Source organism: Berghia stephanieae, chromosome 6 (assembly GCF_034508935.2).
Source record: "Berghia stephanieae isolate SIO BIC M18660-M18661 chromosome 6, UCSD_Bste_1.3, whole genome shotgun sequence".
NCBI lineage: Eukaryota > Metazoa > Mollusca > Gastropoda > Nudibranchia > Aeolidiidae > Berghia > Berghia stephanieae.
The window spans coordinates 53,952,241-53,974,740 of NC_088365.1; the positions used below are offsets into that span (position 1 = coordinate 53,952,241).

Genomic DNA, 22,500 nt, shown 5'->3' on the forward strand with positions numbered 1-22,500 from the left:
TTCTGTCACTATCACTGTCACTGTCACCCATTCTGTCACTATCACTGTCACTGTCACCCATTCTGTCACTATCACTTTCACTGTCACCCATTCTGTCACTATCACTGTCACTGTCACCCATTCTGTCACTATCACAGTCACTGTCACCCATTCTGTCACTATCACTGTCACTTTCACCCATTCTGTCACTATCACTGTCACTGTCACCCATTCTGTCACTATCACTGTCACTGTCACCCATTCTGTCACTATCACTGTTAATGTCACCCATTCTGTCACTATCACTGTCAATGTCACCCATTCTGTCACTATCACTGTCACTGTCACCCATTCTGTCACTATCACTGTCACTGTCAGTGTCACCCATCTTGTAACTGTCACTGTCACCCATTCTGTCACTATCACGGTCAATGTCACCCATTCTGTCACTATCACTGTCACTGTCACCCATTCTGTCACTATCACTGTCAATGTCACCCATTCTGTCACTATCACTGTCAATGTCACCCATTCTGTCACTATCACTGTCACTGTCACCCATTCTGTCACTATCACTGTCACTGTCAGTGTCACCCATCTTGTAACTGTCACTGTCACCCATTCTGTCACTATCACGATCAAGGCCACTGACCTCCATATCACCGTAAGAAATTCCTGGAATCTCCACCTCCATGTGGCAGGACGTGGTCATGTTGAACGTAAACAAAGTCCGGAAATATTCACTGCAACTGGAAAGGAATGGAGAGAAAAATCATTGATTCAAAATGATATTATGTCACGTGATGTATGAGAGGAGTCTTCTTTGATGTTGAATAAAAGTTTTTTGTTTCTCATTAATACGGTTTTATTTTAAAAAAATACCCCATTTCCGATATTATGTTAGATGCTGTCGCCTAGGGATTTCAGGAAGGAATATAGATAAACCATCAAACAAGATGTCTGATGTCAGCAGTAATCACCCATGTTGTCACAGTAAGCTACCGTCGGCTAGGCATTGCATGAAGGAATATAGATAATCCATCAAACAAGATGTCTGATGTCAACAGTAATCACCCATGTTGTCACAGTGAGATACCGTCGCCTAGACATTGCATGAAGGAATATAGATAATCCATCAAACAAGATGTCTGATGTCAACAGTAATCACCCATGTTGTCACAGTAAGCTACCGTCGCCTAGGCATTGCATGAAGGAATATAGATAATCCATCAAACAAGATGTCTGATGTCAACAGTAATCACCCATGTTGTCACAGTGAGATACCGTCGCCTAGATATTCCATAAAGGAATGTAGATAATCCATCAAACAAGATGTCTGATGTCAACAGGAATCACCCATGTTGTCAGAGTGAGATACCGTCACCTAGGCAATACATGAAGGAATATAGATAATCCATCAAACAAGATGTCTGATGTCAACAGGAATCACCCATGTTGTCACAGTGAGATGCCGTCACCTAGACATTCCATAAAGGAATATAGATAATCCATCAAACAAGATGTCTGATGTCAACAGGAATCACCCATGTTGTCACAGTGAGATGCCGTCACCTAGACATTCCATAAAGGAATATAGATAATCCATCAAACAAACGCTTTGTGATCCCAGGAATCACCCATGTTGTCCAAAATGAGCAAATGTGGGGGGGGGGGGGGTAGTATTCTTACCCAAGGAAAAGAAATCGGAAGTACCCGAACCGAGTCTCAGACTTGGAACCTTTTGGTTCCATGGGCCTAATCCCTCGACTATACTAATAATACTCTAATAAATCAATTGGTCTGTTCCCGTACGTTAGTGAATTGTCTCCCTTGACCCTGACCCTCTACCCTTCCCCCCCCCCCCCCCCCCCCCATTTCCACAACTTCCATCCTGTAAGTTTTTTTTCTTCTTCTTTTGGCGCGACTTGACTATAATATCATCTCTTATGCGGCTATGTAGCCTATTAGTGGTATGACACTCGCCTTCGGATCGGAAGGCCCTGAGTTCGAGCCTAGAGCGGCGCATAGTGACTGAGTCTTTGGAAAAGGCTCTTAACGCACATTCCATATTATAACAGGTTAAGAGTTTTCTCCTAAATACCACTTCCGGTAACTGTGTGGCGAGTATGTGTGTGTGTGGGGGGGGGGGGGGTGAGTGGAATAGGGAGAATGTAACGTAAAACTCACCTTGCCAAGATGTTCCTATGTACGTGCATTGACCGACCCCCATCCCTGGGAAAGATCATGGTGACGTCACAAAACAATCCCTTGGCCCTTAACTCCTCTAGCTGTGGCCCCAGATCCCGGTGTGTGTCCATGGCCATGACGCATGCCCACCTGGTGGCAAAGGTCAGAGGTCATTAACCACTAGTCTTTATTAACCAATCAAAACACGGGAATTGTGACATACCCTCAAACCCGCCCGGACAAATAATATAGATGGAACGAAATTGACATCACTCAGCTCTTTGTTTTATGTTTTTAGACAGTCATTTTGGGGATTAGTTCTCATTAAATTGTATCAATGAGACTGCAAAAGTTCAAGGTTACACAGATATGTCTGTTGGTACGTCATATACGGTTGGTGGATGTTCTGAGTATTTTACTTAAATGGATAGAACGTACCAACACTCAAAACTACGTGGAACCTTGGACGCTTATAATCTGATGGACTTATTATCATTATTATTATTGTTATTATTATTATTATTATTATTATTATTATTATTATTATTATTATTATTATTATTATTATTATTATTATCAATATTATTATTATTATTATTATTATTATTATTATTATTATTATTATTATTATTATTATTATTATTATTATTATTTTCATCCCATACACCCGTCGTTTGTACTGTTTGATATAAAAGTTTGCTACCATAATGAGCCTCTTGGTTAATGATGCAGCATTTCATAGCGCATGTAGCATGGTGAAGCCAAGAAGCGCGCTATCTAAGAATTGTATATCGCTTTCTTTATCATTTTACGTTACTCATTGCTTACTCCATTTATACCTGGATACCTCTGTATAGAGCTTTTAGACTTGGTGTAGTCTCCTTCGCTCCTCCTCATCTATTAATGATTGGACCAATTTTTATAATTGAACTTGTTTCCTAGGGTGTTGCTTATCTCCAACTCTGCTTTGAATTTATTCAAATTTTTTGCTGATACTGTGGTTTCTTGCAGTTTATTCCAGTTATTTACAATTCTTGTTTATTTTATTTTTTTTTTCCAATTCATTTCGATCTCAAACACAACGATTGCATCATCACTTAATAGGCCCAAACTGCTGACGTCATTTCATCACTTTTTAAAAATCGAAAGTTGACAATTGAAAGCAGGGATCAGTGTCATTCATGCGCAATGTTTTCCGGGTAAGTAATTGGAATTTAAAATGTAAACAAACCAAACACTCTACAAAACTGTTTAAATGTAGTTTCAATGTTGGTCGAGACTTAGAAATTATTTGCCTTTTGAGATGAACAAATTCCCTGTCAGTGAAAAATCTTACTAAAATTGATATCCATGAAGAATGTTAGAAATATTTAAAGCCATCCAAAATGTAAACAAACCCAAACACGTTAGTAAACAATGGCGCCTCTCACCTGAGCACGAAGACAAAGTAGATCCTATACGAATACTTTCTGTTTTTGATTTTAATTCAATTCTATGCAGTACCGCTTCAATGGCTGATTCAATTTGACAAAATCTAAGAATATTTTTCTTGGAGAAACGACAAATAATCGTTTATTTTGTTTGAAATTGGATCGAAATCAAGAGAAAAGCAATTCATGGTTGCTTGGGCCATTCGAAATCTCAAGAACATGTGACGTGCTAGGTACAAATACGTCATCAAAAACTAGGAAGTCAAAATTTCATTGAGATTCTTCATGTTTATTTTTTCCTAAACGAAAAAAAAAATGATTTGAATGAGAAGAGAATAATTGATTGATTGATTGACAGAAGATCAAATTATTTGAACAATTGAAATATAATTGTGTTATTTATTCATTTATTTTTTTCATTTTTTACACTATTTGATTTTTATTACAGTAATTTTATGTTTAAATAGACAGAATGAGGTTGGTGTCATTCAGTTTGTTGTTAATTTATTTAGACCGCAAGTCTTGGGGGATTAGCACGTCTCACTGAATTCTTACAATCAAAATCAGGATTGAAATATTTCATACAGTTTTGCGTTTTGGTTCGATTCATCTGGTGAGCAGAACTGGTGAGTATTTTATCTAAACGCATTCTATCAATAGATTTGTAAATTGTCAAATATTCAATCTGCTGTATTTTATACAACAACAATCAGTTCTTGCTATGCTATACGTTTGAAGCTGACGTGCATTTTTTTGCAGGTCTGACATCCGAAAGTAATTTTGGGCCATGTTTAAGATTGTTGCAATGGTCACTGTTTTTTGTGATTTCCGTTACAGCAATGAGCCCATATTATATTGGTTATCAGACCTACAAATAGGTACACGTTTTTTGAATCACATTGAGGTATTCAGTCGTGAATAGGTGCCTGTTTACAAGAAGCGATGGATATCGTAACACTTACTGCATAAACGAAATGCGAGACAAAGTGGACAGTAAGATTCAAGAAAAACTGCCCCCCCCCCCCCACCCTACACACACACACAAACACACACACTTCTATTTTTTTTCACGAAGAAAAGATCATTCTTCCATTGAACCTCAGACTTCTTGATTTGATGTTAATCCTAGTAATAATAACCCCTGATATTTTCGTAGTGGCGCGGGGGGGGGGGGGGGGGGGGGGCAATGTTGAATTTTTTTTCTTCCTTTTCTTCAATCTGCTTATCAAGCACGGTGTCGTTAACACCTTAATCAGAGCTGCCAACTTGAAAATTTAAAAAATCGTAGTTTCCAAGGGAAAAAATAAATAATAACGTGAAGTTGAATGTAAGCTTCAATTTAATTACAAAAACAGATCAAATGAATGTTTCGGGTTTCCCCTTTATCAACAAAACAAGATGATTGAAACACCACAGATGAATGAGATGGTACCTGGATACCTACCTGGATACCTCTGTATAGAGCTTTTAGACTTGGTGTAGTCTCCTTCGCTCCTCCTCATCTATTAATGATTGGACCAATTTTTATAATTGAACTTGTTTCCTAGGGTGTTGCTTATCTCCAACTCTGCTTTGAATTTATTCAAATTTTTTGCTGATACTGTGGTTTCTTGTAGTTTATTCCAGTTATTTACAATTCTAGATGAAAAAAGTTCCTTCTTTCATTTGTTTTAAAACGTTCTTTTTTCAGTTTCTTGCTGTTTCCTCGTGTCTGAATGTTCTTGTTTGGTTTAAGGAATCCTGCCTCTTCCCTGACTATTCCCTTTACTATTTTATATGTTTGGATCATATCTCCCCTTCTTCTCCTGTAATCTAAGGTCGGGAGATTTAATTCTTTCAATCTCTCACAGATCATCTCATTCATCGGTGGTGTTTCAATCATCCTGTTTTGTTGATTAAGGGGAAACCCGAAACGTTAATTTGATCTGTTTTTGTAATTAAATTGAAGCTTACATTCAACTTCACGTTATTATCTTCACGTTATTATTTATTTCTTCGAGCTTCGAGTAGCAACATTTACACTAAGGGGGAAAAATAAAGAAAAAGTCACTTTAAATAGCTGTAGAAATAAACAATTTACTTTTAGCATGATTCCTAGATTCCCCAAATGCCTAAATATAGATTCTAAGGAATTAAACTTTCCTGTTCAACAAGAATTATTGAGTCAAAGAGGCGAATTTAGTCGTGTAGTGTAACTGAAGCCAAAAATTCGGATTTTTACGAATTTTTATTAGTACTAGGCAGATCTGCCTTACTGTATGAGTCATTGATAAAATTGCGCACCATGCACAAGGAGTACCTCACTACACTCACTGTTTATACGGTCGGTATCAATGACAATTAAACAGTAGACTTTTGACCAATCAAAACCCAGGATTCTTGACACGCCTCAAACCCGCTCGGACAAACATTTAAAAAAAAGTAGTCCTTCAGAGTCATGATGCCCATTGAGCCGGAGTTTATCCCGGTTTCTATAGCGTGAAACGGACAATAGCAATTGCTTGCTACCCCTAGGATAGGACGCTCGTCTATCGCAAAGTACTTTCCGTCAGATCTAACGGATCCAGCTACCCGTCGGGAGCTTGGTATGGGTAGGTCTAGCAGCTCTTCTCTTTATGCTTAGTGTTTTGTCCGTGCCCGACGTCTTTATCCGGGAGACGGCAGAGGACGGCAGAGGACGGGCAGTCCCGGATCATCGGAGTCAGTCTCCAGTGTGGGTTAGCCCTAAGGCTAACACGGGAAACGCACGTGACCTTGATGACGTCTGAGACCGGATGTTATACATATTTTGATATGAGTCAATAGATAGTATGCGCTTGGCTAAGAAGCTCACAGCATTGCTATCCGGAAGTATAACAAACCAACACACAAAACTATGTGTAATCTTAAACGTTTATATAGTCTGGATAATACAGTTTAGTGAGAATTACTCATAAATGAGGATGGCAAAAAAAAACCCAAAAAAACAGCAACAAACAAACAAAATCAAAAAATAAACAAATAAAATAAACAATAACAAAGACCCGAGTGACGCCAACTTCATTCTATCTATCTGAATGTCAAGGATAATTGACGTATTGTGACAGGAGTCTGTGAAAGTAAGTCAAGGACACATGGAGATATGAAATAACAAGATTCTTTTAAATCATTATAATTATAACTGGAAAGGTGGGGAGACCAACTCACGTTGTGTTGTATAATTATTTAATTTGGTAGTAACAAAGAGCGTGTAGGTAACGATTGTTATGTTACCAAGAGCTCTCACTTCCCGCTTTTGGTGAAGCCAAACATCTTCCGTCTTCTACTCGTATTTTCTTCATTGTATCAGTAAGCCTAGCGCGCATGATAATCGCGGAGCACACCCACCTCGCTGTCTCGCCTGGCACGCGACAATAGCATTGCGGTTAAGAGAAGTGAGAGCTCTTGGTAACTACGTTACCCTACACACTCTTTGGTAGTAATCATTTCTCCACGGGGGGGGGGGGGGGTATAATGTGAACTTGCATGTAAGCCTCAATTTAATAAACGAAAGGTTCCAATCGTACATTGATATATAGATAGAACGAAGATGACGTCACTCAAGCCTTTGTTATTGTATTTTGCCATCCGCGTTTGTGAGTGATTCTCACTAAACTGTATTGACCAGACTATAAACGTTTAAGGTTACACAAAGTTTTGTGTGTTGGTTCGTTATACTTCCGGATGGCAATGTTATGAGTTTCTTAGCCAAGCGCATACTATCAATACATTGTTCTAAACAAAGGAGAGAATAATTTTAAACTTTCCCATGAAAATTATGTAAAAGCCATGTAAATGTTGCTGCTCGAAGCTCGAAGAAATAAATAACAATGTGAAATTGAATGAAAGCTTCAATTTAATAATGTCATAGTGAATGAGATTAGCGGAAGAGTAGCGTCCCTTGATTGAACGTCACCTTACAGAGAGAACGTCAATTTGGTTTTGAAGTGTCTCAAGCCGCTTTCACCGGAAGCGCGGACGAGAGACGCATGCGCACAACCAACATGACGTTCTCTCTCTAATAACTTTTCCGCCAGTGACGTCACAGACTATGGGTGACGTCCAATCAAGGGACGCTACTCTTCCGCTAATATCATTCCCTATAGTGGCCAAATGATTACATTATCTCATTAGTCTGTAGTGTTTCATTCATCGTGTTTTTCTTAATAAAGGGGAAACCCGAATCGTCCACATTTTCTGTTTCGTACATTAAATTGAAGCTTTCATTCAATTTCACATTGTTATTCATTTCTTCGAGCTTCGAGCAGCAACATTTACATAGCTGGGGTAAAGATAGAATTTATGTAAATAATTATCATGGGAAACTTTATAATTGTTCTCTCCTTTGTTTAGAACAATGTATATATCAATGTACAATTGGTACCTTACAACATCTATAGATAGTATGCGCTTGGCTAAGAAGCTCACAACGTTGCCATCCGGAAGTATAACGGACCAACACAGAAAACTATGTGGAACTTTGAACGTTTATAGTTTGGTTAATACAGTTCAGTGACAACTACTCATAAACGCGGATGGCACAAAACAATAACAAAGACATGAGTGACGTCATCTTCGAACTATCTATAAGTAAAGATAAAGAACTGAACCAGTGTGCATGAAAGGTGCCAGAAAAAGCAAGAAAGAAACATACCAGCCAATAAAAACCATCCCATAAAATTAGTCGACCTTGACTGGGGATCGAACCTCAAACCTTCTGATTACCGGTCAGACGTGCTACCATTACACCACATATGCTCCCGATAGTTGAGACAATTTTAATACCTATAGATAGTTCCTGGGTACAGCTGGGGCGAACATCCCCAACCCAGCGCGTCCACAGGTGGCGGATCGTGGAACGGCCTACAGATCTTGATCTATAGGTTATCTGTAAAGCCGCGGACCAACTGGCGATAGTCGTGGAGAGTGAGGTTGGGTAGTCTGGCAGCACAGCTACACATACAAAATGCCTCAAATACTCTATGAAGGGACTATCAAGGCGAATGGGAGGCGCCTTAAAACCTGCCAAATGCTCCCACTGCCTTGTGGGTTATGACCGGGAGGTCAAAAGGCTATGGAGTAAACCAGATAAAAATCCGTCAGAAGGCAACGGGAAACCACTGACGTATCATCCCAAGATCGTCATGATGTCCGTCCAAGCGAATCTAGTCAACGACGTCAATGGATGTTTTTCGAGAAACTCGATTACAGCCTCGTCCGGTAGAGATAGTCATGCAGGTGAACAGGTGACTCTCGACCGTCATCCAGCTACTGTGCACCACCAAACATTACGAACAGCAACATGGAATGTAAGAAGTCTGTATCAGAAAGGAAAATTAGCAAATGTAGTTATGGAAATGAAGAGATTGAATATCAATGTTTTAGGATTATCAGAAGTTAGATGGAAAGGAGCAGGAGAACTTAATTATGATGACTAAAATTATATACTCAGGAGGAGGAGAACACCAAAGGGGAGTTGGAATTATACTAGATAATAAAACGGCGCGAGCAGTCAAAGGATTCTGGCTCATATCAGACAGAGTAATGGCAATCAAACTACAAGCAAAACCTTTTGATTTTGATATTTTACAAATATACGCCCCAACCACCAGTCACGATGATGAAGAAGTGGAAAATTTCTATGAACAAATAGATAAAGCAATGCATCAGTTTAAGTCTTCAGACATAAAACATCATGGGCGATTTTAATGCCAAGGTGGGCCGAGAAATAATAGAAGATATTGTGGGCCCACATGGTCTGGGAGACAAAAATGACAGAGGTGACCGTCTTATTCAATGGTGCCGTCAACGTGATCTGACAATCACAAATACTTGGTCAACAAACCACAATAGAAGGACGTAGACATGGAAAAGTCCTGGAGATGGAGTGAGAAACCAAATAGATTACATACTCACCAGCAAACGTTTCCGAAACTCAGTTTTGTATGCCAAATCTATGCCGGGGGCTGACTGTAGCAGTGATCATATACATGTGCTATGCCCCATACGAGTTAAATTGAAAATCTGCAAAAGAGCAAAGGCTAAACCGAAATACCATCTAGACATTCTCCGGGAAGAACAGAAGATACAAGAAAAATTTGAACTATCAGTAAGAAACAAGTTTGAAGTGCTTGGAGAACTAACAGATATAGAAGAGAAATATGAGCAGTTTAAAGACAGTGTTGCTGCATCATTAGAAGAAAATGTTCCAACCACACTTAAGTTGCAGAAGAAGAAATGGATTACTCCAGAGATATTAGAACTGATGAATGAGAGAAGAAAGGCCAAAAGTCAGGAAGAAAAATACAAGACTCTGAACCAGCAGATAAAAAGAAAATGCAACGAGCTAAAGAAGACTGGATAAATGAACAATGTCACTATATAATGTCCTGCAAAGAAAAAAATGGCAAATTCTTCCATCAGAAAATCAAAGAAGTGACAAACAAAACTAAATCAGGTGCTAAAAGTGGATGCATCAAAGACAAGCGTGGAAACACCATCATGGACAAAGACTGCATTCTAAACAGATGGTCAGAATATATTGAAGAACTTTTCTTTGATAATCGAGGAGAAATGCCTATGATGAAAGAACTGGAAGGGCCTTCTATAATGAAAGATGAAGTTAGGAACGTCATGAAAAGCATGAAAAATGGAAAAGCTGCAGGACCTGATGCCATAACAATTGAAGCCTTGACTGGCCTGGGTGAATGGGGGATTGAATTCATTACAAACCTTCTAAATCAAGTGTATGACATAGGAAACATGCCAACTGATATGAAACGATCCATTTTTATAGCATTACTAAAAAAAAGCCAGGGGCAGTTGATTGTGAACAACACAGAACTATTAGCCTAATGAGCCACCTCACAAAAATTCTTTTGAAGATAATTTTACTAAGAATAAGAAATAAAATACGACCTGAAATTGGGGAGATGCAATTTGGTTTTGTTGAGGACAAGGGTACCAGAAATGGAATATTCACATTATCAATGCTGATGGAAAGATGTATTGAAGTAAATAAAGATCTGTATATGTGTTTCATCGACTATTCAAAAGCCTTTGATAAAGTACAACACGAAAAACTATTCAAAATTCTATCATCCTTGGACATTGATGGTAAAGATTTAAGAATATTACGGAACTGGGAACAAGAAGCAGCAATTCGTGTTGACAACGAGCTAAGCAGTTTTACACCTATTAGAAGAGGAGTTAGGCAGGGGTGTGTTTTGTCTCCAGATTTATTCAACCTCTATAGTGAAATGATATTAAGAGATATCGAACATAAGAAGGGGGTGTTATTGGAGGAAAGAATGTAACAAATCTGAGGTATGCAGATGATACGGTTCTACTGGCAGAATCTGAACATGAACTACAAAAATTACTGGATGTTGTAGTCAGGAGTAGTGAAAATATGGGACTGGAACTGAATATATCTAAAACAGAATGTATGACGGTATCTAAAAATAATAACCCAACAACCTGTGTAATAACAAGCAGAGGACAAACAATACAACAAGTTGAATGTTTCAAATATTTAGGCTTCAATGTAACATCAAATGGAAAATCAGATTGTGAAATAAAGGAAAGAATAGGTATGGCGAAGAATGCATTCAATCAGCTGCATACAATTATGAAAAACAGGAATATTAGCATGAAAACAAAAATCAAAGTCCTGGATTGCTATGTACTGTTTGTGCTGCTATATGGTTGTGAGAGCTGGACCATAAACAAGACTATGGTTAAAAGACTGGAGGCAGCGGAAATGTGGTTTTACAGAAGAATGATGAGGGTGTCATGGGTGGAAAGGAAAAGAAATGAAGAAATTTTAGAAATGGCAAACAGAAAAAGATCACTGATAACAAAAATCATCAAACGCCAAATGGAATTTTCAGGACACCTTATCCGCCACCCTGGTTTGGAAGTAATCGCCTTGACTGGAAAGATGAATGGAAAAAGAATAAGAGGAAGACAAAGAATAACTTATTTGAAAGGGACAAGAACTTGGACAGACGAAGCTGAGAAAGGTGGCACTGCTTTAATAGAATTGGCAAGAGATAGATCAGCTTGGCGGAAGATGACCTCCGACGTCTGCTTCAGATATGGAACTTCATGATGATGATGATGATGATGATGATGATAGATAGTTCGAAGTTGACATTGAACACACGCTTGCATCAAACAACACATACATTGAACACACGCTTGCATCAAACAACACATACATTGAACACACGCTTGCATTGAACAACACATACATTGAACACACGCTTGCATCGAACAACACACACATTGAACACACGCTTGCATCAAACAACACATACATTGAACACACGCTTGCATTGAACAACACATACATTGAACACACGCTTGCATCGAACAACACATACATTGAACACACGCTTGCATCGAACAACACATACATTGAACACACGCTTGCATCGAACAACACATACATTGAACACACGCTTGCTTCGAACAACACATACATTGAACACACGCTTGCATCGAACAACACACACATTGAACACACGCTTGCATCGAACAACACATACATTGAACACACGCTTGCATCGAACAACACACACATTGAACACACGCTTGCATCGAACAACACATACATTGAACACACGCTTGCATCGAACAACACACACATTGAACACACGCTTGCATCGAACAACACATACATTGAACACACGCTTGCATCAAACAACACATACATTGAACACACGCTTGCATCAAACAACACATACATTGAACACACACTTGCATCAAACAACACACACATTGAACACACGCTTGCATCAAACAACACATACATTGAACACACGCTTGCATCAAAACACATACATTGAACACACGCTTGCATCAAACAACACATACATTGAACACACACTTGCATCAAACAACACATACATTGAACACACACTTGCATCAAACAACACACACATTGAACACACGCTTGCATCGAACAACACATACATTGAACACACGCTTGCATCAAACAACACATACATTGAACCCTCGCTTGCATCAAACAACACATGCATTGAACACGAGAGGACGAGGAGGAAGACATTTGAGTTGCTCCATTTTAACCCTGGCTACAGTCAGATCTGGTACTTGAATAATCAACTATTAACGGTAATGACCTTGACTCGTTTGACTCAGGTACGGAAGTTTGAAGAGTTTGAGACATTAGACAAACACAATGGATCAAACCAACGTGCACTTATTTTCAGGTCTGATAACCCAGATTCCTTATGGGCTCATTGTTGTAATGGGAATCTAAAATATAATAACGCAAAATATTGTCCATTACAACAAATTTTAAACTAGGCCCATAAGTGGGTTCGGATGGCAGACCTGCGTATATGTACACGTCGGATTAAAAGGTTGTGCAATAAGACATTGACCAATCAAAGACAAGTCGACCTTGACACACATTCTAACCCACGACAACGGCTGATTTATAAAATATCGATACTTAGAAACATATCGATATACAATTAAAACGATCGATTATCGATATGTTTAGGGAGCTCCGGACCGCAAAAAACAACTGCGTGATATCGAACACAAGATAAACTACTGCCGTTCCCTTTGCGTATGAAGCGAGTGCCCTACCAACTGAGCTATCAAGGTACCCCCCCCCCTTGGTCTTTGGGGGCAGTGGCTCACATACATATTTTTCAATAATATTTGTTGTTATGAATTACTTCTGCCCCAACACCAATTCAGGAGGACACCTCAAACACCCCGAGCCGCTTCGGACTTGGAGTACCCTGGGCCTCGCACCAGGACGATGAGCCTGTCGGAGAAGGCGTTCAGTCGGAGGTCTCGTCTGGGACATGTCCAGGAAGCGAGGAACGAACCAGCCGCTGAGGAAACGGCCTTCACCTCACCCGTCATGCGTCTGGCCACCGTGGCCTCGGGCCATTATGTAGAGTGGGGAGGGTTCAACACAAGGGATAGGTAAAGTTATCTTCTTCTTCTTCTTCTTCTTCTTCTTCTTCTTCTTCTTCTTCTTCTTCTTCTTCTTCTTCTTCTTCTTCTTCTTCTTCTTCTTCTTCTTCTTCTTCTGTTTAGTTCGCCTGACGGACGTTGTAAGTATTTTACCAAAGCGCATAGCATCCATTATTTCTCGGCAGCTTGTCCTACAAGCCAGTGTGGGAATGACTGAGTGACCGTCAGAAGACGTCCATCGGACGGTCGACAATACAGTGAAGCCGACAAGGCATTGACTCGCTGGAGCAGAATGGCCAAAAAACTATGTGAGTTGATTCAGTTGTCAACAGGAAACGGCTCGAGATACTAACAAAAGAGTGATACTGGAGAGTCATTCCTTCTATCACTATCAACAACAACCTATCAATACTATACTATATATATACTACATATACTCTATACTCTTACTACTACTACTACTACTACTACTACTATACTACTACTGACTACTACTACTACTACTATACTACTACTACTACTATACTAACTACTATACTACTACTACTACTACTACTACTACTACTACTACTACTACTACTACTACTACTACTACTACTACTACTATACTACTACTACTACTACTACTACTACTACTACTACTACTACTACTACTACTACTACTACTACTACTACTACTACTACTACTACTACTTACTACTACTACTACTAACTACTACTACTACTACTACTTACTATCTACTACTTACTACTTACTACTACTACTACTACCTTACTTACTACTACTACTACTACTACTCTACTACTACTCTACCTACTACTTACTACTACTACTACATCTACTTACTACTACTACTACTACTACTACTACTACTACTACTACTACTATACTACTACTACTACTACTATACTACTACTACTACTACTACTACTACTACTACTACTACTACTACTACTACTACTACTGTACTACTACTACTACTACTACTACTACTACTACTACTACTACTACTACTACTACTACTACTACTACTACTACTACTACTATCGCTACAACTACTATTACTATTACCACTAATAATATTACATTTCTATTAAGTCTTTTAATCTTCCACTATTTTCTAGAAAGTTCACGACTGTGTGAACACGCCGACTTGCCCTTATCACTCCTATCACACCCCAGGGACACCCTACCCACTGACCCACGTCTTTGCCTCTGTATTATCGTTTGTTAGTATTTTCACGATCCAGGGCTTCAGGCATCCAAAATTATCACCTTCCGACCGATTATGTCATGCAATGACATATTTTTCTTCTCGTGGTAATGAGGGCTCGAACCCACGACCTTACTAATACGACAATTCCACCCGGCCGTGAGAGGGACGCTATGATGTCGACGTCCTCCATTACTGGCAGTGGTGGGTGACGTCGAAGTGGTGGACAGGCGGGGTTGTCGTATCAGTAAGGTCGTGGGTTCGAGCCCCCATCACCACGGGAGAAAAAAATATGTCAGTGCATGACATAATCATTTAGAAGGTGAAAATTTTGGATTTGCTTTTTTTTTTGCATTTTCTGAAAGAATCTGCTCACCAGAGCATTTTAATCTTTATTTGAAGTAAACCAGCTAATTTTTCACGAAGTTTTGGTCAGGTGTATGGGAAAGGTATCCTGCAACTTTTCTCAAATTTCATACTTTTTCAACTTGACTAGCTGTGAAAAATATTTAGAAGTGGAATTAAGCTTTGATATTAACCGAAGATGTACAAAAGGGTTGATTTAATCATTTATTGCAAGAACTCATATTTGATCAATATTGACCTTCTAACTAAACTTGGCAAGATCTCCGCTCAAACCTTTTCACCATCCGACTGATTACGTCATTCACTGCAACATATACTCTATTGTCTTCTGGCACGTTTCAACTCACTTCATCTTCCATTATTATTAACATAAATCCCTGCTCCACTCACTTTTAAGAATAAATGTGACCCGTCGTCTCAAAACGGTATTATGTCGGAACGAACCAGATGCTTAAAAGCCGAATTTAATGTTAAACTGGTCAAAAATATAAATTTTTGGCATTAGCACCCTAAAATATGGTATCCATTCCCCTCAATAAAACATACAAACTCAACACAAGACTGATATTTCTGGCTATAAATTCAATTTTCAACATCTTAACCATCCCGACTTAATACCGTTTTGAGGCGAAGGATCACAAATAAATTGGTAATTTTTAAAGGCAATTTTAGTGTCTACTATTAAAAAGTCCGAATTTTGCCAATTTCAAGTCGACACGCTTGGACACGTATTTAGAAATTTGGCCAGAAAACTCATCCTTCAAATATCGATTGATTTAAATGACCGTTAATTTGGCAATAACTCCCAAAACTGGGACTTTAAGGTAGACCTTGCGAGGTCCTAGGTTTGAGAAGGTTGGGTTTTTTGGGGTTTTTTTTTTTTTGTTGTTTCTTTTTTTTTTAATGTTTGAAGGACGAGTGTTATGGTCAAATTTTTACATACGTGATTTTCCAGAGCACGTCATGAAAAGCTTAGTTTTAAAACCTTGTCCACTTGTATAAAGCAAACATCCACTTAATGTGCTCAAAGCGCTTTATAAGGGGTCCCAAGCCAACAGCATGTAGGACGAGACATAATGTGTGTACAAAGCGAATTTACAAATGTTTTCGACAGAGAAAACGCAGTTAAGGGCCATTTACTCATTGTACACCTGAGTACGGTGAGGAAATAATATTAGTAAAGAGCCTTTTCCATGACTCAACTTTGCGTAGAGATATATTTTTTTTTTATCTCAGTGAATTTTATCAACCCGACTATTAACGGTAAAGTAGGTTGGGCATAGTTCTGCGTCATGGTATATTCCATTTGGCAAGAAGAAATTGTGACTATTTGTGACCCTCCGCCTCGAAACGGTATTAAGTCGAGAGAGAGAGAGAGAGAGAGAGAGAGAGAGAGAGAGAGAGAGAGAGAGAGAGAGAGAGAGGGAGAGATTTGAGCTAAATTTGTTTGAAGGGTTTTTACGGCGCTTGCAACATTGGTTACAGTAGTATTGGTGGTGGTAGGGGTGGCGTTGTGGTGGTTGTAATAGTAGTTGCAGGGATGGTGATGTGATGGTGGTAGTAGAGATGATGATGTAATGGTGGTTGTAGTTGTGGTGGCATGGATGGTGATTTGGTAGTTGTTGTAATAGTGGTGGTGGGGATGGTGATGTGGTGATTGTTGCAGTAGTGGTGGGGACGGTGATGGGGTTGTTGTTGTAGTAGTGGTGGTAGGGATGGTGATGTGGTGGTTATAGTAGTGGTGGTAGGGACGGTGATGTGGTTGTAGTTGTAGTGGTAGTGATGGTTGCAGTAGTAGTGATGATGATGTGGTGGTGATGGTGGTTGTGGTTGAAGTACTGGCAGTAGTGATGATGATGATGATGTGGTGGTGGTGGTTGTAGTAGGAGAGGTAGTGATGATGATGTGGTGATGGTGGTGGTTGTAGTAGTAGTGGTAATGAAGTTGATGTGGTGGTGGTGGTGGTTGTAGTAGTAGCAGTGGCGATGATGATGATGTGGTGGTGGTTGTAGTAGTAGCAGTGGTGATGATGATGATGATGTGGTTGTGGTTGTAGTAGTAGCAGTGGTGATGATGATGATGATGATGATGATGATGTGTGGTGGTTGTAGTAGTAGCAGTGGTGATGATGATGATGATGATGATGATGTGTGGTTGTTGTAGTTGTAGTGGTAATGAAGATGATGTGATGGTGGTGGTTGTATTAGTAGTGACTGGAAAGTCGGGGAGGGGGGGGGGGGTAACCTTGGAACATTTTAACCTCACCGGAATTTGACGGAAGTTGCCCGTAACACGAGATTTTTGCTCCAGACAGGAATTTTTTCCGGTGAAACCGGAGTTTTGGCATCACTGAATTTGGCATGGGCTTATAATATACATTTGATAATGTACATACAAATGTTTGAAATAATCCAATCATTACTTTTGTAGTTATTCATTATGATGTAAGATGTCCTTAAAATAAATTTTAAAAAAAGAAGAAAAGAATGCCGACAATTTTATAACATTGCTCACTTTTTGAATAATTTTTTATATTTAAATAAAGAAACAAGAATTATTAATGTGACATTTTGTCTTATTTATTAGAGGAAATACGATTTCAAAATGTCAAAAGTTAGAGAAGGGTTTATAATTTCAAAGTACAGTTTTGAAACTATGTGAAGCCGGGTGGGCAGGGAAAGAAATATCAAGAAACAGAATGAGAGAGGAAGAGAAAGAATGAGAGAGTAAAATACACACACACACACACACACACACACACACAGACGTGAGAGAATCAGAAAGAGAGAGAGAGAGAGAGAGATAGAGAGAGAGAGATAAAGAAAAAGAGGAGTCAGAGGGGGGAGGAGAGAGAGACTGCTTGTGCATCAAGAGGGCGGGAGGGAAATAGAGTAAAGATTGAAGCCTGACTGTATAACTGTTTGTGTGTGTGTGTGTGTGTGTGTGTGTGTGTTTGTATGTGTGGAAGAAAGAAAAGGGAGACGGATAGAGTGAGGTAGACATGGAGAAAGGGATGGAGGCGGAGCAAAGAATTGTAGGGATAGTTAAAGAAAGCATTTATTTGTTTCATAGTAAGTCATAGTCAATCAACTGGAAACATATTGGTCAATGAGATTGTAATGAAAGAAATGGATGGTCAAATTATTCATTGCATTGTTTCCATTTTGACAGCTTGAGGAGGAGGGATTGGGGCTTATTATTGCAATGACTTACATGAAATCATGTTATTGAATCTCTCAAGTTTTTCTTAGCGTTCACCCACATTGTTGATTGTCTAGAAAGACTCCTCCCCCCGCCCCCCCCCCCCCCCCCCTTCTTTCAGTATACAAAGAAAGCACGACAAAACGAACATCTCTCTCTCTCTCTCTCTCTCTCTCTCTCTCTCTCTCTCTCTCTCTCTCTCTCTCTCTCTCTCTCTTGTTGTCCCTTTCTCCTTTTCATTTATCTATCTATCTATCTATCTATCTATCTATCTATCTATCTATCTATCTATCTATCTATCTATCTGTCTGTCTATCTATCTATCTATCTACCTACCTATCTACCTATCTATTTATCCATTAATAGGTATGTCTCTCTTTCTGTTTGTCTATCCATACATTTAACCTTTTTCATTTTTTAGCTACACGTATTTCCATCGGCAGTTTATTACTTGTTGAAAGCTCTATTTCCTATTCTGCTTTTGTAGTTAAAATTAAATGTTTATCCTACAACAATCTCTGTAAGTATAAGATAAGGCAACTGTTGTCCTATTAAAGTCTTATGTTTTTATTTTTAAAGGGTTTTACGGCGATTGCAACACATTAAGGTCATATCAGCGCCAGTAAAAAGGAAGAAAATGGGATAGTAATAAGTTCTAGAATTACAATTAAAGCAGCCAAGAAAAAGTAAGACAAAGAATTGGATCACAGGGAACAGATGAAGATTCCAAGCGCAAACTTAGTACTTAGTTTGAGATCACCTAAAAGTCTTATCCAGTCACAAGCACAGGTCCCCACTAAGAGGAATACACTCAAATGTTTACAAATCATATTATGATATGTAAACAAAACTTAATACATTACATAACAGAGAGATGATTTACAAGGAAAAAAATATCATCTCCCATAACTAGTTATACATTTGACTGTTTCCCCTCTCACCAAGGGTATCCGGTCAGGGCCATGGCAAAAACAAGTAATCTCATTCCAAGACAAAGACAGAAATCTCGTCGGAAAACAAATATAGGGGGATAGAAGACAGTAAGTACCTCTCTGCCCACTGTGGGAGGTCAGGAACCCCACCCAATTAAAGTCTTAGCATGTCCTATAATTTCATGAATAAAGAAAGAGTAGCAAAGGACCCTCACCTCGATCATTAACCAATGCAGCTAGACAAAGAAATAATGGCACGTGGTGTGTATCAAAATGCACAAACACACACATACATGCTGACGACATGACACATTGCCCGGGCATTTTAATGGCCAACAGCGCATGTGATGAGCGTTGATCAATCAAAATCATTCATTTGTAAAGTTGTCAGGGAAAGCCCTAGACTTGTTTACAGTTTTTAAAGTTCATTATTGGTTGAACCATGAAATTATGGAAACAGTCATGCTTTCTCTGAGATAGATAAAGACACGCCCTTTGCTGTGGTATCTTACATGGTATTGGTGGAGGAATAGACTTAATATTACTAAATCTTGGAAATGGTTGCTCTCTGAGAGAAAGTCAACTCTCGTTTTGAATGTGTCATTGATAGTTGCTTTTTTAAACTTAACATTTATATAACTTATCCTCAATATCTATTTTAATTATTATGTTTTCATGTAGAAAAATGATTGTAGTTTCTGAAACAACCAAAAACTGAAATCTGATCATTTTGACCATTCCCACTTTAAATCCGGTTTTCTTCGTTTTCCAATTCCCGACTTAATACCGCTTCGAGACGTAGGGTCACATTTAACCTAAATGCATAGCATCATGACAGCAAGATCCTATAATATGCTCTAATCGCTTTCACAAAGCGAAATTTTTAAAGAATCATTTTTAAAAATAAGCATTTATATGTTCAATATCAAGGGATCCATAGCGAACAGCAAAATTTAACATGTAGGACGGAACATGACGCCTGTTAGGCGATAATACATTTTATTTCGAACAGAGATAACGTCGTCAACGGTCAGGTATTCATTTTACACCTGAGCACAGTGAGAGAATGTTAATAAAGAGCCTTTTCCAAGGATTCAACTATACGCCGCTCAGAGCGGGACTAGAACCCTGGACCTTCCGATCCGAAGGCGAGTGTCATACAACTAGACCACATCGCCGTACAAAAGAACGTTATTAGTTTTAATAAAAGACATTTCTTGTGTTAATTCCAAAAATCCAAATAAGCTGATGTTTCCCTGAGCAAGGCGCCGTACATTCTGCTGTATTCTGGACGCAGGGGTGAGGCCGAACTGATCCGTCTGCTCTTCGTGGCCGCTGGGGCGAAATATGTGGAGAAGAATGTCCTGGAAGATGAAATGGACAGAATCCTGGAAAACGGTGAGTTGGTATCTTTTACCTTACCGGAGTTCCAGCTCCTTACAGAGGTTGAATGTCATGAAACGCCAATCTTCACGCTCAATGCCAATTACCGGAGTTCCATCTCTCCTACAGAGGTTGAATGTCATGGAACGCCATTCTTCACGCTCAATGGCCATTACCGAACAGTCGATTATCTTTTTGCCAGTTGTTGCCTCCACATTTCATATCCACGACTTCCTTGTTCTGTCTCGTGCCTCTCTACCAGTTACTTTCCCCCTCTTACACTGAGTTTTGGATGATGTTGTGCCTCCGAAAGTGTCATAATCGGTCAGTTTTCTCCTTTTAACTTCAGCCAGCATTTCCTGGACATTGTTTTATATTATTATTACTAGAAAAGCGAATAATTAGTCACCTATCCTGGTCCTGTACTGTCGCACTCTAGAAACCCACTCACTCACCCATTCCCATGACCAGCTGGTCGTCCGGGGGGGGGGGGGGACATGCGGGATGCAGATTTCACAACCTCACGCCACTCGTCACGGTCTCTGGCCTTTTCCAGAAGGCCATTAAGATCCAGGCCTGTCCATTCTTTGAGGTTGTCCTGCCACATGTTGTTTTTTTTGGTCTTCCTCTTCACCTCTGTCCGTCCACCATGCGCTGCATGATAGTCTTGCACTGGTTATCAGAGCGAACAGCGTGTTCGAACCATGACGTGCGTCTAAAAATTTGATCTGAAAACTCGTCCGTGAAATATCAATCGATTTAAATGACCCTCATATTGGCAACCCCCCCCCCCCCCCCCCCCAAACCCCCCCCAAAAAAAAAAAATCCCAAAAAAACAACAACAAAAAAACCTCAGAAAGAAAACAAAACAAAACAAACAAAAAACAAACAAACTAAAACAATAAGGCAAAACAAACAACCCTCAAACCTGGGACTTTTAGGAAGACCTCGCGAGGTCCCAGTTTATAGAGATTTTGCCACGATGGGGCAACGTGGCTCAGTGGCACGATCTTTGCTTCTTATCCGAAAGTTACCTATCAATCTATCCATACATCAATCTATCCATACATCAATCTATCCATACATCAATCTATCCATCCATCCACCAACCCACCCATCCATCAATCTATCCATCCATCCACCAACCCACCCATCCATCAATCTATCCATACATCCACCAACCCACCCATCCATCAATCTATCCATACATCCACCAACCCCACATCCATCAATCTATCCATACATCCACCAACCCACCCATCCATCAATCTATCCATCCATCCACCAACCCACCCATCCATCAATCTATCCATACATCCACCAACCCACCCATCCATCAATCTATCCATACATCCACCAACCCACCCATCCATCAATCTATCCATACATCCACCAACCCACCCATCCATCAATCTATCCATACATCCACCAACCCACCCATCCATCAATCTATCCATTCACACATCCATCAATCTATCCATTCACCCATCCATCAATCTATCCATTCATCCACCAACCCACCCATCCATCAATCTATCCATTCATCACAACCACATCTCAATAACATACGCACCAACCACCCATCCATCAATCTACCATACATCCACCAACCCACCATCCTCAATCTATCCATACATCCACCAACCCACCCACATAATCTATCCATACATCACCAACCACCCATCCATCAATCTATCCATTCATCCACAACCCACCACCATCACATCTATCCATACATCCACCAACCCACCCATCCATCAATCTATCCATTCATCCACCAACCCACCCACTCCATCAATCTATCCATACATCCACCAACCACCCATC

At 39.5% G+C, this 22,500-nt stretch overlaps 2 protein-coding genes across 2 annotated transcripts in view; one reads left to right on the forward strand and one right to left on the reverse strand.

Annotated features, from left to right (window-relative positions):
• The window catches only part of LOC144975893 (kelch-like protein 10), a 24,816-nt gene extending 21,017 nt beyond the window's left edge, over positions 1–3,799 (reverse strand). Inside the window, exons 1-3 of the mRNA XM_078920080.1 lie at positions 3,597–3,799; positions 2,167–2,316; positions 632–728 (exon numbers count right to left, since the gene is read on the reverse strand). Coding sequence (XP_078776206.1) covers positions 632–728; positions 2,167–2,303 — 234 coding nt within the window. The 5' untranslated portion in view covers positions 2,304–2,316; positions 3,597–3,799. The remainder of the gene's footprint in view (positions 1–631; positions 729–2,166; positions 2,317–3,596) is intronic.
• Positions 3,800–3,831: 32 nt separating this feature from the next.
• LOC144975267 (glutathione S-transferase 3-like) overlaps positions 3,832–22,500 on the forward strand; it is a 28,237-nt gene continuing 9,568 nt past the window's right edge. The window contains exons 1-4 of the mRNA XM_078919196.1: positions 3,832–4,222; positions 13,353–13,586; positions 13,763–13,885; positions 20,536–20,688. Coding sequence (XP_078775322.1) covers positions 13,870–13,885; positions 20,536–20,688 — 169 coding nt within the window. The 5' untranslated portion in view covers positions 3,832–4,222; positions 13,353–13,586; positions 13,763–13,869. The remainder of the gene's footprint in view (positions 4,223–13,352; positions 13,587–13,762; positions 13,886–20,535; positions 20,689–22,500) is intronic.